The 17,542-nt window shown below is 35.3% G+C and overlaps 1 protein-coding gene across 6 annotated transcripts in view; it reads left to right on the top strand.

Annotated features, from left to right (window-relative positions):
* GALNT13 (polypeptide N-acetylgalactosaminyltransferase 13) overlaps nucleotides 1–17,542 on the top strand; it is a 562,369-nt gene that overhangs the window by 323,766 nt on the left and 221,061 nt on the right. For 5 of the 6 annotated variants that reach the window (XM_067741899.1, XM_067741901.1, XM_067741898.1 and 2 more), the window contains 3 exons: nucleotides 11,689–11,855; nucleotides 12,479–12,686; nucleotides 15,444–15,614. In XM_067741899.1, the coding sequence (XP_067598000.1) occupies nucleotides 11,689–11,855; nucleotides 12,479–12,686; nucleotides 15,444–15,614 (546 nt within the window). The remainder of the gene's footprint in view (nucleotides 1–11,688; nucleotides 11,856–12,478; nucleotides 12,687–15,443; nucleotides 15,615–17,542) is intronic. The other variant, XM_067741902.1, reaches the window with a different exon arrangement.

Raw genomic sequence — 17,542 nt, 5'->3', positions numbered from 1 at the left:
CTCGCACACAGACTTCTTGGTGGCTGCAGCAGCATCAGGCTTAGCATCTCATGCCCGTTTCTGGGGTCTGCGCTGATAGCCGTGGCTCGTGCCCATCCCTGGAGCTTGTTTAGGCGGTTCTCTGAATCCCCTCTCCTCGCGCACCCTGAAACAATGGTCTCTTGACTGTTAGGCAGTTCCAGACTTTTTCCTGGACTCCCTCCCGGCTAGCTGTGGCACACTAGCCGCCTTCAGGCTGTGTTCACGCAGCCAACCCCAGTCCTCTCCCTGCGCTCCGACCGAAGCCCGAGCCTCAGCTCCCAGCCCCGCCCGCCCCAGCGGGTGAACAGACAAGCCTCTCGGGCTGGTGAGTGCTGGTCGGCACCGATCCTCTGTGCGGGAATCTCTCTGCTTTGCCCTCCGCACCCCTGTTGCTGCGCTCTCGTCCGTGACTCCACAGCTTCCCCCCTCTGCCACCTGCAGTCTCCGCCCGCGAAGGAGCTTCCTAGTGTGTGGAAACTTTTCCTCCTTCACAGCTCCCTCCCCAATGTGCAGGTGCTGTCCTTATTCTTTTGTTTCTTTTTTCTTTTTTCTTTTGCACTACCCAGGTATGTGAGGAGTTTCTTGCCTTTTGGGAGGTCTGAGGTCTTCTGCCAGCGTTCAGTAGGTGTTCTGTAGGAGTTGTTCCACATGTAGATGTATTTCTGATGTATTTGTGGGGAGGAAGGTGATCTCCATGTCTTACTCCTCCTCCATCTTGAAGGTCTACCCCACTGCATTGTTCTTGATACAGACTTGTACTCTGAAACAGCATCCATCACAATTCACTCTGGATATAGAGCCCCACTTGACCAATTGAACTTTCTTTCATTATCTATAACTCCATCTTTCCTCAAGAAGGTATGGTTTATAATATATATATATGTATGTACTTGATTCACAAATGAATATTTTATATTCAGAGAATCCTTTAGCTAGAAAGTCTCATTAGAAGAATAATGAGAAGAAAGGGATCTTTTCTGGGAACATTTCAGAGCTTTTCTTGAAAACAGTAGCTACAGTATGATAGGGAGTTTTCCACACACTTCAGAATGACTCCATTCTCGATAGTTACGTAGATTACATTGAAACTGGAAAATGTTTGAAAACCCAAATTTTGCAATGTAGTCATAATCATGCAAAAGATGTAAATGCACAAGGACCAGGAAAAAAACCCTTGTGAAAATGAAAAGAAAGAGAAGGAAAAGGGAATAAATACATAAAATGTTCTGGGAGTTTAGGAGAGTGAACAGTTGGATATCTGTGCAGGAAATACGGTTTCATTGAGGAAGTGCGACTTGAGTCCTACCATGAATAATGTGTGTGAGCACTTCAGGGAAGATAGCATTCCAAATACAAGGAATTCTAGAGATTGAGGAAGATAAAGGCATGAGAAAGCTTTGTTTATTGAAGGAACTTTGAGATGTTCAGTATTGCAGAAGAGTTAAATGCCATGACGAGAGGAGAAGATGACATGTGTGAGACTAAGCCAGGAAAAGCCTTTAGATTTTAACATTAGGTGACGAAGAGCCATCAGAACATTTGAATAAAAGAGTGGCTGCTTAGATCTGCATTCTGGTCTGCAATGAGAAGGATATACTTTGGGGGTCAAAATGTCCCCCAAAAGCACCATATTGATGCCATGCAATAACTTAGAGAAGGGATGATAGTCTATGTAGAGGACATAGTTACTGCGAAGGATAAGAAAGATACTGAGGGAGGAATCATCAGGATTGGTGACTCATGATGTCAACATCACCACCATAATGTCAATATCAAAGTTTCTGCCTGTGAACCTGTGCGGTGGTTTCATTGTCTAAGAGAAGTGAAACCTATAAGGCTTAGGGTGGTCAGTTGACTTGGATAAGGCCATGAATGAGGACAGAAGCAAAGCTTGTTCCAGAATCCAGGCCTTATTGAAATCAGTGTTATTTTCACTAACAAATGTGAGAGTTTAAACTTATGAATGACAATAGTGAGTAATTTTGTTGCAAAGTCACTTTAATTATAGTTACTGCATTCAATAAGCACATTCAATTTAGACAACTCATTGTTAAGTACTTTCAATAGCATGAAAGAATTATATTCAGAGGTCATAGAAAGAGAACAGCCTTCTAAATTCATGTTCCGGCACAACAAAGGCCACAACACTTACTTGAATGGTATTCTTTTACTTCTAGATACAGTGTTGAATTATAATTCATTTCCAAAAAAGAGAATTCTTCACAATAGAAAAAATATAAAACTTGCTTGTACAGTACTTATTTTTATGTGCTGGAAAAAAGAGATTGTTTAGCAACTGTTGACATGGAAGTAACTCCAGTGGGAGTATGTGGTTGCCATTTATTTGGTAGAAATTAGATTTATGATATTTTATTTTTTAATATAAAGCAGATGTCAACTTAGTGTACCTAGTCTGTCAAGATAAGTCAGCTTAAAGCCAAAAGAATCGTCCTCCCAAGATTTACTCATTTCCCTGGTAGACATTCTTTTATGATTGCTTTTGTGACTGCTGTCTCAATTCCTCACAGTGCAATACAGATGCTACACCTGGCTTCTTTCTTAAATGAGAGACATACTTATGTAATCACCAATGCAGTGCATTTATGAGTAGGGCAAATTTAATGGATAGTAGGAAGGGAGGTGGGGTTGCATTATAACATTGTAGTCAAATATGAATTTTAGATATAACTCATCTTTAAAACCTCTTGCAGTTGTCTCATCACTGAGGAAAGTCCACTGGCCACTTTAGCCTCTCATCATTTTACTTGCTCATCTCCTCTCCCTAGTCCCTTTTTACTCCTTTCTTTAGTCTTTCCCACCTCAAGTGCCCACCCCCGCTGGAGCAAAGCAAAATTTCCCCTCACCTCATTTAAAGCAATTAATGTTTTCTTTTGTTTTCTGGGAATGCATACCTTCAGGCTCCCCAAGTACCTATTCTAAGAATTCTCCCTAACAAAGGCAGTTTCTTCTCTAAATGAGAAAGGCCTTATCCTATCAGGAAAGAGGTTGAATAGCAGCTATTAAAGTCAGATCTCCGGGGTTTGAAACCCAGCTCTGTCATTTAGAAGCAAGTTACTTAACTGATCTGAACATTAAGTTATTATCAAATGGGAATAATTTAGAATATTATAGGGACTGCAATTATAATTATTATAAGAATAATTATTATATGATTATATAATATTATTATATGATTATTATATAATATATAGTTATTAATGATTATTATAAGAATAGTATAAGGACTCCATAAAAGATCACCAGAATAACCACCACCTTAACAGACAGTTCTGATGAGTTCTAGTAGTCTAGGAAAGAGAGGCCACATTAGTGATTTATCGAGATTGGGGGTCTGGGTTTAAGTGGCTTAAGACTGGTCTTTTAATGCAGGAATCTTATTGAGCCTGGTCAGTGTGTGATGTAATAGTTTAGGATTGGTGGACATATTGAGGAAAACGTCTTGAGGTCAACTGATAGGCAAGCAGTTTGTCTAGTTAAGATATACATTGTCCTGAGAAGACAACCAAGCAACGTACTCTCCTTAAAAGGGGATTGTTTGACCAATTAATTGTTTGAATAAATTTATTTTCTGGAAGTTCTTGAAGCATGCAGTGAAGCTATTTATGAGTTCATAGCCTTCTCTTAGTTCTGATATTTAACCTGTGTGGTTGCAGGAGATTTCAGTTCTCAGGGTCAAATGAGATGATACATAGAAAACGTATAGTAAAATGTCTGCTACGTAACTAAGAGTTCAGTAAATGTTCGCCACTTAGTACTAGCTTTCTTATTATGACGTTTCTTAAATCAGAGCTTGACTACAGGAGGAGGTGGCCTAACCCTAGCTGAGAAATGCAGGATTGGATAATCAGACCGACCTATAGGGTGGGGATCTATTCCAGCTTTGGTAACAGGAGGGAACACAGGTTGATAGACCTAACTCATGGATATTCAAGAGCAGGCAAGAAGCAGAGATCTCAGCAGAAATTGACCCTTTGAGATCTTCCAGCAGAGATTAAGGTAAGCAGGAAGATTTAATAGCAAGCAGCCACAGCCAGCAGCAGAAATTTCAGATTACGGCAATAAGTGATTTGAAAGAACTAAAAGCAAAAGAGGCAGGACCTTTGTTCCACACTGCTACCCTGGACAAAGAAATAAAGCAGTTCTCAAGCCAGATGGTCTAGACACCAGACCTGTTATTGAAAATGCATTGGAAGTAAGGAATAAAATGGATGCTTGGCTACAGAAACTAAGGATAAAAGACAAGTTAATATGGCTCTGGTCAGAATACTATCAGCAGCAAGGCTGAACCAAAGACCTTATCTGTAATATTTCATATAATACTTGATAATATAAGGATAGTATAATAATAACTTACATTCATATAATTCCTTAATAATTCCATTTACTTCCTCAAAAGTCCTGTGGTATAGATATGGCAAGCAGTTTTACTCCAATTTAGGCAATGACAGAACTGAAGCTTCAAGAGTTTGCTCGTAGATCCTAATGGCAGAATGAGGAGATAAACATAGATTTTCCAGACACAGAGCCTTCTCCAGTATATCAAAATAGAACGATGTTACTTATGTTTGAGGGGAATGTGTTATAATAAAATGACTCGCAGACCAATTTTCTGATACTCCTCTTTCCTATCCCTAGCTCATTTATTTGCCGTGGCTCTAGAAGCTTGAAAACCAAAACCAACTGAAAATATAAAAAGATGTAGAAAAACGGGTATTTCTACACCTCTAGTTCAGATTATAATAGTGTAGAACTATGGCTGGGGGACTTCCCTGGTGGCACAGTGGTTAAGAATCCGCCTGCCAATGCAGGAGACATGGGTTCGAGCCCTGGTCCAGTAAGATCCCACATGCCGCGGAGCAGCTAAGGCCGTGTGCCACAACTAATGAACCTGCGCTCTAGAGCCCGTGAGCCACAACTACTGAGCCCTCGTGCCCAGAGCCCGTGCTCCACAACAAGAGAAGCCACTGCAATGAGGAAGCCTGCGCACCGCAACAAAAAGTAGCCCCCGCTCACCACAACTAGAGAGAGACCACGCACAACAACGAAGACCCAACACAGCCAAAAATTAAGAAATAAATAAATAAGTTTATTTTTAAAAACTACAATTGGGAAGTTAATCTGATAATTAATACAATAGCCTGCCTCTTGGTGAAGTTTTCATGCGTCAACCCCTTACTAAATATATTTTGTGACATGCAGAAGGCTAGTTTCTGGCAGCACAGAGATAAATAAGATTAACCTTCCCTCTTCTTTTTAAGAAGCCCCTAGTCTACTGGATTAGATGTATTTGTTGTGAAAGAGTTTAATAAGTAAAAGGATTGAGGCATATATGAAGTACAAGGTTGGGGGAGGGGCTGAGTAGTCTTCTCTGGGATTAGGGAAGTAGAGAGAAAGAAATTCCCTGGCTCCCTCTTCCTCCTTTCTGCTGCACAGCGCTCTCCACCCAAGGTCCTCGTGGCATATTTCAAAGAGAAACTGACAAGCAAGGGAGTCTTGGAAAAGCATCCTGCTCAAAAACTCTCCTGCTCCCCCCACCCCAATACTTAGAAGAAAACAGAAGGAGCAAAGAATAGATCTGATAGCAAATAGGCTAAGGATGAGTACAGGGTCTACCTGGATGTTAAAATAAAGGTGATTGGGACAGGTGAAGAACAATTTGATTTTGTAAAAAAAGAAAAAGATTGAAATAGTCAAGTAATTATGACTTACAGGAACTTACTTTTGGAAGGTTTAACACCACGGAAGTACAAATCAACATATAGAAACCCATGCAAAATTAAGTGCTTCATTTTACTGAGGCACCAAGCTTTCAATTATGGAAGAAACACTTTCCTGTTGCCCAAGTTTTCTTGCATGGGTGCATTGGAAAATGATGGAATTTCTCTCTGTGAATATAAATGTTAATGACGGGGAAACATGGAAACCACACATAATTCTGCAAGGTTCAATGCAATTCCCACAGCTCTTAAAAATAAGAAGTATATGGAGGACTTGTAAGTCTTTATTTTAAATCACTGTTATTACTCTTCTTTGTTTGAGGCAGTTAAAGGTAGCCGCTGATTCACTGAGCAGCGATCCAAAAAGTCATGCAAACTACAGTGTTGACAGCCTTTGTTTGGAGTCCGAAATGCACTGTATCTAACTAAACCACTGTGTAATTATGGATCCTTTGTGATTTCCCATTCTCATTTTGTAGTCAATTTTTCTTTGATATGGCATGTTGTGTTCCAGTAGCTTATCTGAAATCATCAATATGGTTTTGAAAAGGATAAAATCAAATTGTAACAGTCTATGTTCCCATAATGTGGGCATAGCCAAGGGAAAAGATGGTAAATAGGTACACTATCTCACTATTTCCATGTTCCAGACAGTGGAAAAGTGATTCTACCCCCGAATTCTCTCCAAAGAAGAGCAGTTGCATTTATTTCTCATATATTTACAAATCAACAGCTGATACACAGAAAACTGGATGAACATTAGTATGTATCCAGATGACAGAAGAGATTGTAATTGAAGTAGAGACTTTCTGACACCAGTACTTATAATTAAAGGAAATAGTGCCTTATTTTAGTTCATACAAACACAACAAGAGATACTAACCTTATACATCCTATTTTAAAATGTTGATGTAAGCAAAAAGGTTTTATATATGTATGTATGCATATACATACATACATGTATGTATATACATATATATGTATGTATATCATATCAGTGTTTCTGTTAAATACCTTTCGGTAACAGTTGTCACCTTGGCTGCACATTCAAATCCCCAGGAGAGATTTCTTTTTAATCCCATTACCCATGGCCACACCCCAGACCCCTAAATCAGAATCTCTGTGGCTAAAACCCACATATCAGTAATTTTTTTTCAAGCTCATGGGATGATTCCTATGTGCAGCTAAGAATTAGAGCCAGAGATATATTATTACAGAATTAAAAGGAAATAAACCTTCATTTTATTTCAACTATTATAGATTTAGAATGTCAAAATATAGTGCAAATATGAAATGCTGCTATGATAAAGCTTATGATCTTATTGGAATACCAGATTTCAGGAGCTTAATTTGAGTATTGGGTATCAGATATTCCTTTCAAATTGATGAAAATTACTGTTGCAGTCTGCCACTTTTACTCTCAAAGTTAATTACATGCACATTGTGTTCCCACAATTATGTCAAATTTTCCAGTTCTATTTAGATGTTCACATAAAAGAAATAATATCTTCGAAAGACAGGTTGCTAAGAGTATTTGATCTATATGTACCTAATTTCAGTGAAAGCTGTCTTTCTATGCTTAGTTTTAATAAAATGATCCTAGGAGAATCTACTTCTCTTGACTTAAAGATATTTATAAAGATATAAATTATTTTAAAAGGCATAAAAATGCTTTTTTTCTAATTTTTCAGATACCAACAACATCATTTAAGACATCTAGCATATAATATGGAGCAGAAATCATTACTATTACTAATATTATTAAATAATAAATTATTTTATTAGTGGTATTATTTATTACTTTATTATGCAGAGTATTGAACTAGCTCTGTGACTTGAGACTTGTATTCTGTGAAATAAATATTTGAATTAGTCAACTTTGAAAGTCCTTTGCAATTCCACCTTTTGGAGATTCTGAGCTTTACTCAGCTGTGTAGACCAAGCAATGTCTACCACACATTTCAGAGTACATACTTCAATCTTATTATGAGAGATGTAAAAGATGAGGTGAACAGTGGTGAAATTCTTCTGTAATACCACAGAAGAAGGAGTTTGTCATGTGTGAGGGTGAAGAGATTATTAGAGAAATCCAAACTATCTATTTATTTTAAGTACTTACCTCCACCTACATCATATAGGTTCCTTGTTTTGTTTTTTTTGTTTTTAATTATTTCTGGAAAAATCAGCCAGTTAAAAAAAAACTCTGCCAGTTTAGATACTAAAGACATTAAAAAAAAAAAAAAACCTGAAAAAATCAAACAACACTTTAGTACTTTTCTGTGGCTAAAGAAAAATTATTGTATTCACCTGTTCTAAGTGTACACTTTATACCTTTTATATGTCTGAAATCAGGATGAGTTTTACAGTTAATGATTAGTTACAAACATTGTCTACCAGCTGGCAGTTGTCATGTAGGCAATATTCCTTAAGTTTGTGTGAATGTGGTCATGGCCGTTTACATAGTTAAACTTCAACTAAGTTATGTGCAGTATTTGTACTGTATGTGTAGAGTTTGTCATTCAACATTTCTTCAGAAAGATTACAATATGATTCAGTATTAGAACAAAAAGTTATTGTCTGAACAGAAAGACAAGGAAACAGTGGCAAAAATTATATTTCATTTGATGAAGCCAATATTTATGGTTGGAGCAATGACTGCAATTTCATATTTTCTTGTTAATCAACAGCTAACTGATTTACAAAGGCTTGTTGCTTATCATGTCAACCCAGGACCAGCAGTGTCCACATCACCAGGCATCTTATTAGTAATTCAGGGCCTTGGGCCCATCCCAGATCTACTGAATCAGAATCTGAATTTTATCAAGATTCCAACATAATTCTTTTGCAGCTAAATTTTGCAAAGCACAGCTTTATAGTACCAAGGAGGATACTCACAAGATGAAGTTGTTTTGTATTTTGTTACTGAGGTACGTGCTAAACGCATGCCTCTCATTTAAGCAATACAACCTAAAGCTGGAGAAATCCCCTTAGAATAGATGAAAGAAACTTCAAAGCAACAAGAAACTAGTGTGACTGATTTATAAGCAAACCTGAAAATATTGATAGGAATCTATGTCCAAATAAGTTTAAAAGCTTTTTCTATAGGCTTTACTTAGGTATTGAATAGAGCCTATTCAAGATAAGAAAGCATTATATTATAGTTTATTTGACAACATTTTTCTAGTGGAACATAAAATTTTTCCTAGTGAAACATTTTTCTTTCCTAGTGGAACATAAAATCATGATGTATCTAACCCTAGGTGAAACAATAGGTTTGATGAATTACGGACAATAATTCAAGTTCAGTGTGTCACAAATCCATTAAAAACCACGAAAATAAAAACTCTTGTTCATACGTATCTATGCACTTGAGATAACTGGATAAACTGACATAGAAAATGATTAATTTATGTAATAAGAATTATCCTATAAATTATTTTATTATTATATAAAGTTTTCTTTGCTAAATAACTGCATACATAGGAGGAAGAGGAAGAATTAATAGCATATTAGCCACATTTTATTTTTATGCTACATTAAATAATGACATGGTGGAAGTTTTCTCTAAGTAAGCAAAATAGCTACATTAATAGTAAATTAGTTCATTATAACTTCGTCACATATGATGAATATAAAATTAACATTTGTGAGTGGACTTTTTTTAACCGCAAAAATAAAGCATGCCGGAAATAGTTTAAGAAGCTGGATCTACATGTCTGCTTTTATTTCGATATTTTAAATGATTTATCTAAATTAATATCTCATTCATTTTTTCTTTATTAGCACTTAGTGTAACATGTGAGAGATTTAATTTAAAAGAAATGATTTTTATCCAAATGATACTAAGTAGACTTTATAGACTGTTATCCTTGGGTTAAACCAGTGTTTGTTGACTGTTGGACAGATTTCAGCCTGCTTCTCCAGCTTTACTTCTTTATTGATGATAATGATTATCTTTATGATACATTTTGTTCAGCATGCTGAAAGTGAAGGGGTGTTTTGCTGAGGAAGAAGAATGGAGGTTTGAGGAAAATCATGGCAAGAACCTTTCTGACTTACCAAGACAGCTTTCTAAGTTCATTTAGTGATGAACTGCCTGGAGGTACAGGTCAAATGATGATGAAGCGTATAGAAACCATTTGAATCTTGCTACCAGAATGGGACGAGATGACTATGAATCAACCTACTTTTCACCCCCTACATTTTGATTTTTCTTATTTACACAGTGTCCTATATAGTGTGGCTGCTTAATGAATGTTATTCAAATAAATATTTGCTGAAAAAATGTTATGGTTAGACACGTGCACATTCTTATCTGGCTATATTGCAGAGCACTTCACTGAGTAGGTGATATTTTAGACTGTTTTAAAAGATGATTAAAATCTCAGCAGACTTTTATTACATGCCTTTGATGCCCACACTTTAGTGGATTTTTTTTCACTCACCTGTGAAGGGGACTAATTTTAACGATGCTAATTTTGTGTCAGAGATTAGGTCATTTATTGGTGGCAGGCTGTATCTGGTTCATTTTACTTTATGGAATTATTTTAATTTTCTAGCTGTTTAGAATATTTTACAGGAAAAAATAACCTAAGGTGAATAAACTTCTATTCCTGTTCTGGATACCCAGTGACATTCTTTTCTTAATATTCTGTAATCACAGTGATTTAACATTACATGACAGAAATGTCTAAATGTTGAAAGTTGATATGGGTGAGAGCCATCTGCATGTTAAATTTGGGATGACCACCTAGAACACACTGCATGTTATTTATCAAAATGTACCTTTTTCAATTGATGGCTTGAAAAGTAAAATCTGGAGTTCTTTTAACTTATAAGCAAAATTAAAAGTTTTTCTCAAAATATCAAGTTCTAAAAGTAATAACAATTATGATGTAAGCTCTTACTAAATAGTGTGCTCCAGTGATCAGAAGCATCTGAATCACCTAGAAACTTTTTTTTTTTTTTTTTTTTTTTTTTTTGCGGTACGCGGGCCTCTCACTGTTGTGGCCTCTCCCGTTGCGGAGCATAGGCTCCGGACGCACAGGCTCAGCGTCCATGGATCACGGGCCCAGCCGCTCCACAGCATGTGGGATCTTCCCGGACCGGGGCACGAACCCGCGTCCCCTGCATCGGCAGGCGGACTCTCAACCACTGCGCCACCAGGGAAGCCCCTAGAAACTTTTTAAAAGCTGCATATTCTCAGGCTGCACCCCAGATCTTCGGAACCAGAATCTGCATTTTAACAAATCCCTAGGCAATTCCTCTGCACATTAAAGTTTGAGATGTTCTGGTAGCCTATACCCTTTCATAATCTCCGATTTTAATTGTATAGTACTCATTGAGAATCTGTAAAGTGTATCCTGGCCCCTAAATCTTTACCTCAAAGTAGACATGGATTATGGCATTCTCAAACAGAATAGGAAGCGTTCGTGACTAGATTTTAGAATAGAAAAATCATTTCAGTTTTACAAGCTTCAAAACCCTGTGAACAGATGCCTTTTTATGTTCTTAAGACTTTTTGAGTTATACAATAACTCTTTTTCTAAACAAAGAAGACAATTATATCTACTAAGTGAATTCATCTGTCCCTGTTGTACCTGGTCTTCTATTGATAGACTCAGAATGCTATTTTAGCTTTCTTAGACTTGTGTAAGTCATGCCTCTTTGTTCCCTGGAGTTAATGTAAAATTAGTCAAAAATAAAATCAGTTAAAATAATATTAGTAAGTATACATATTTAATTTTCAAAGTGCCAAGTGATTACTCACAGCAAATATTAAAAGGAAAATAATTTTAGATAATCATAAAGTGTTTCTGTAGTAAGGGGCTTTCAAGTCTAAAGTTGTGTCATAATGGATATTTTTATTACAATGATCAGAATGAAAAATGAACTTCTTAGCATGTCCCTCTTCTTTCCTCTCTTCCAGATGCAAGACAAAGGTCTACCCTGATGAACTTCCAAACACAAGTGTAGTCATTGTATTTCATAATGAAGCTTGGAGCACTCTCCTTAGAACTGTTTACAGTGTTATAAATCGTTCTCCACACTATCTACTCTCTGAGGTCATCTTGGTAGATGATGCCAGTGAAAGAGGTACAAATATTTTTTTTGTATATTTTTTTAATTAGAAAGCTTAACTGTGTTCAAAAAGGTAAGTGGGCAATGATCTGTATTTTCCTTGTAATTATACTAACTCTGTAACCACCTATCAAATTTTCATTAATATACCAACTCCAGAAACAAGTAACAAATTCTTTCAGTTTATCTCATGATTCCATGATTCTTACTAACCTAAGAAATCAGCCAAAATGACTTTCATAAGTGTTTCTTTTTTTTCCAAACTCAGTTGATCTTGTGACTGAGCATTTATATGACTTTGTGGATATTGGTCTTTTTATTTTTTTTATTGAAGGTAAAAGAAAAATAACTTATAATTAAGGAGATTGCATTTGCCATTGTGGCCCAGTTTCTAAATTAGATTCTGGTATATTAGCTTCCTAGTATATCTTTATCCTTGTCAGCCAAGTGACAGAATCATAATGAACTGTATACTAATTCACTGATGAAATCTCTACATCTTTCTTTTGTACAATGCAAAAAATGTTGATAGGAGTTTACCACCATTTCTGCATGTTGAATTTCCATCTGGGTAGTAGTATCTCTTCTCTGTCTTAAAACAGTTTCAAAACTTTATAAATTCTTATCGCACATTACAGATTTTCTCAAGTTGACATTAGATAATTATGTGAAAAATTTAGAAGTGCCGGTGAAAATTATTAGAATGGAAGAGCGCTCTGGGTTAATACGTGCCCGCCTTCGAGGAGCAGCTGCTTCAAAAGGACAGGTCATAACTTTTCTCGATGCACACTGTGAATGCACATTAGGATGGTTGGAGCCCTTGCTGGCAAGAATAAAGGAAGACAGGTAAGAATTCATGTGTTATGTCTGTCTGGGTTTTGACTGAACCCGTTAGGACATTTTCAGCTGTCCATCAAAACCTTTCTTCCAAGTTGCTATTTTCAGAATGTTTATTTCCTAGCTTTTAAAAAAGTAGGCCCCCTACTCCTTATTTAATAAAGACCTTGGCTTATTTATGCTGAATCTGAATATTTGGTTAAGAAATAGTCAAACAATTCAAATAGTAAAGATGTGCTGAATATTCATTTTATAGGTGACGGAAATCAGTCCAATCAAAAATAGTATCATATTTTATAAAATACATTTTCAAAGCACCTTTGTCTTCCATCACCCTGTGAGGTAGGTAATAAAGGTATTCTTGTCTGTATTTAATAATAGGGAGGAACAAATGAGTTAAATAGCTTGTCCCAGTTATTGGAAATGATGGGAACAGCAATTTAGTTCTTCCCACTCCCAGAACAGTCTTCCCTTTACTACGTCAGTGCCCTTATTCAAAGTCTAGTCCAAAGCCACCCTGATGATCTTAAAAATAAACTCACACTCATGCACCCCACTGAAATGAAACAAGGATTTAAAAAAAAAAAGCATAGAAAGCACAGCTGTAAGAATGTTTAATTATTTAAATAATATTGTCCTTTTGTACAGACATATTATGAAATCTGAAAAGTTGAAGAATATAGAAATTAAGAACCCTCATAGTTAGCTGAAATTCTTTCTGATGATGATGCTATGAAGTGGGTTTTTTGCAGATACTCATAAACATGGGTGGTAAATGAGTGTCATTCCTAAGCGCCTAATGAAGACAGCTATGCTGATTGCTGTCTGATATAGGAACAAAGCATTGCATGACACTTTGCTTGCGTAGTCATTTCACCTACAGTCGAAAGGTCTTTTTAGAATTGAAGTTTTTAATTAAGCTTCCAAGACAGGGGCTGCTTAGTGTGAGCTAGTGCAGCTATATCACATAAATGGCAGGATTTGGTACTTGCCAGGAAGATGGATAGAAGTTGTCAGTAAAATGAACCATAGCAGTTGAAGAAAGCAGTGGGAACCTTTTAGTCAACTGAGTGTAATATATGGCTAATAACATTTTTCCATTCTGTGTATTGTACAGTATGCACAGGAAGGTAAGGTTGGCAAAGTATAATGAACTTAGAACCTCTTAAATTCATTTCCTGACAGCTTTTCATACATTATGCTGCTTTTTAAAACATGTGTTTCGTATTCAACTTAGTGAGTTTTTAATACAATGTTGTTTCACTATGGTCATGAATGGATCATTTATTTTTTTCATCTAACAACATATTTAGATTGTATTTGCATATAATGAACTCTAATGCCTTGTCCTACTTATATGTTGTAAAGTTGCCATAACTAGATAATAAAGTCCTATTCAAGGTTATTAGACCTAATTTCATCTCCCTATAATTTAAATTATTAAATGTAATGAAGAAAGAGAGAAAGATATTGCTTTTATAAGGACCAAAGTTACCAAGAAGCTTTTCCAAGGCTAAATTAAATCTATTAATTTCAGAGAACTCTATTCATGGGCCAATTGTGTGGCATATAAGACCAAATAGAAAATGAGTGTTGGTGATGCTGGTGTTACAAAACCAGAATAAATAATGGACAGCATGTCCTTGCTTTCCACATCTATGGGTGATTCAATTGTATGTTTACATCTATGGGTGATTCAATTGTATGTTCACCTTCTATCTTATATGAAAAGCAAGCTCTACTCTTAGGAATTACCTACAAACAAGGCACAGTTGTTTGAACATTTACTGTGAAGATGACAAAAGCTTGATCCCATAATAAAACATATAAACCTGGAGTAGGAGAAGACTGGAGAAAGCACAACATGGATTAAAAGAGTACCTAATGATCTCCCATGGTGAAAAGTTCCTTACCGTAAAAAGCCACCATCAAGAGTATCAAATCTGTATATCTGAATCACTTTGCTGTACAGCAGAAATTAACACATTGTAAATCAACTATATTTCAATAAAATAAAAAAAAAACCCCAAATGTCCTGGCTCTTCCTCTTACTTTAAGAAAAAATGGATCATAAAACACCAGAAACTGAAGTTGCTTATCTTTTCCCATCTTAAAATATGTAGATTGTTAGTGTAAGCTTTTTTTTTTTTTATTTTAGTGTAAACTATAAGTCTAGGACAGTTCACTCAGAAATTGTCATGACACTAATGTCATTCATAGGAAATATTTACTTGTACTCATGATCATGATTTTTATCGTTGCTTCTTGGATTTTCATTTGTTTGTTTTTCTATGAAGGTTTTCTGTGAACTATCTCTTTAAACTTACCTAGTGCCTTTGAGAGTCAAACTACCAGATCTAATTTGCCATCATTCATTCTTCACTCCCCGCATGCTGTTGATTTTCAGTGGTCTATAGCTAAAATGATGCATAATATCAAAGCAGCTCTGCTAATCATGCTGTGAGTGGAGGTTTTATGAAAAATAGACCATGTTCATCCCGCTGAGTTAGTATCTAGAATGCATTTGGAAGTCAGCTTGAAGATCAATTAGTATATTTGATTAGATTATACATGATAGAATAAAAGTAGACTGAAGTAAGATGCAGTAAAAGGAAGTAATTTTACAGAGAAAAAGGATAACATGAAAATAAAGGCAAATTAAAGTCACAAAATAAATTTCAACATGTCAGCTATATTAAGTTTAAAGAAGCTAAGGTAACATTTAAATTATTATTTATATGTAAACTGATTTTAATTTTTCTGCAGGAAAACAGTTGTATGCCCCATCATTGATGTGATTAGTGATGATACCTTTGAATATATGGCCGGGTCAGACATGACTTATGGGGGTTTTAACTGGAAACTGAATTTCCGTTGGTATCCTGTTCCCCAAAGAGAAATGGATAGAAGGAAAGGAGACAGAACATTACCTGTTAGGTATGTAGAGCATATCTTCCAAAGCATAGCATGTGTATTCCTATAATAATTAAGGAATATTATCAATTTGATCATTTTTTAGACTTTTGAAGACATATACTTTTTATTCATATGCATATATGTATTATCACGTTTTACATGATCATATAAGAATCAATGACAATATTAAATCTACTTTAAATTGCACAGACAAATTTAAGTACTGGAAGAAGTGCCAATTTTTTTGAAACTGTGTATTCTTATATTCAAAACATATGTATTGTGAATTTTCTATGTGACAGGTATGTGTTAACCTTGATACTTCAGGTAGATGTAATGTAGTTTATAACAGAGATATAACCAAAAATGTTTTAGTAAATATTTTAAATTTACCAACCTTAAAGAGCTATCTTCCCTATAGATACAAAAGAAAGCTCCATTTGGAAAATTTTAATATATGAACAATTATGAAGGATTTATTGTTTGTTCCAAATTATTTAAAAAGCTACTTAAGTTGAAATATTTACGTTTAAAATATGTGTTTGCCCTTAATACAAAATAAGAACTATCATATAAATCTTTAGTTGTCTAGATAAGCATTATCTGATTTATTAATATAAAATTATCACCTTCTTATTTTAAGATACTATTGTGTGCCTCTTGCCTGCAACCAAAAATTGATTTCCTGAACAATACTTGGGGAGGGAGTTCACTAGTTTAGCTCTTTAAAGGTGAATCTGGTAAATCATCATTTGGTTGGAACAATAAAGAAGTACCCTAACATTCTAAAACAATATATATAACTCATTATCTAGACAAGAATGTCTCCTAGCCTACTGAGAGAATGACTTATCTATTGACAAGACTAATTATATAATGAATTAATTAAAACTAGCTCAAAAAATTGGCTAATGGAAGTGAACAGCTCTCAATACTTGTTATTGGACAATTAAATATTGGCACTGTTAACCCTCTTAAGGATATATTAACTACATCAAAAAGAAAATAACATGTAGTTCCAAACAGTTACGTAAGGATGTGAAATTATTATGTCAATATTTGGAGTGTAATTTAGCAGTCCTTAACTCTTGCTGTCATCTTCACATTCATCTTGTCTTATTGATCCTTGCCTCTAACAACTTGAGGAAATACAGTGGCTCATATTACCATTGTTTGTTAAAAATCCTATTTTCTTAGATCATGGTTTCATGTAGTGTTAGATAATTTTTCAGCTTCAGATCCCAAGTGAAAATTATCGAAATACATGACCAATACACTCAAATATAGACAATGTGTTATTTGAAAAAGAGGTTTAAAGATTGCATGTGCATCCTTACTTTTTTAACACATTGGCAAAAGACATACTTTTTTAAACTTTATCTTCTCACAGAGTCAAAAGGTAAATAATTAAGAGCTAGCCAACATTCATAGTAAGAAATTGCTCATCTTATTCATAAAAGTAAAGATCTACATAGAAATCTACCATTATTTCTCATCTTTCATTAACTAAAGCGAAAGAGGAAACATCCAAATTGCTATATTTTCATCACAATTTATGTGATTTTATTGTAATAACATGGAGAGATGATGAAATCTGAGTATATTTTATTTGTTTGCCTTAGTAACTGCACAGTATTTCACTGTGAAGGAGCAGTATTTCAATGCTAAGAGAGCTGGAGCAAGAGAAAGAGAAAGCTCAGTCTTTGCTGAAGTTTCTAGATTCTTATGGCAAAAGGTTAATTAATTCACTGGCTGTGTTGTAATAGCCTGCAGGTAATTTTCATCAGCATAGCTGTAATGTGAACTTTCTTTGTACTTGTAATCTATTACTCGAGGATGTGATCATTTTTCTCACATTCATACAAACAGATAAATCATTCTAGGTGTTAAAGACAATTTTTTTCCTACTTGATTAACAGAATTCTGAATAGCTAAAGTGATTAAAATTA

The sequence above is a fragment of the Pseudorca crassidens genome, chromosome 6, assembly GCF_039906515.1.
Source record: "Pseudorca crassidens isolate mPseCra1 chromosome 6, mPseCra1.hap1, whole genome shotgun sequence".
Taxonomy (NCBI): domain Eukaryota; kingdom Metazoa; phylum Chordata; class Mammalia; order Artiodactyla; family Delphinidae; genus Pseudorca; species Pseudorca crassidens.
This window is presented reverse-complemented; position numbering and strand designations above follow the sequence as displayed.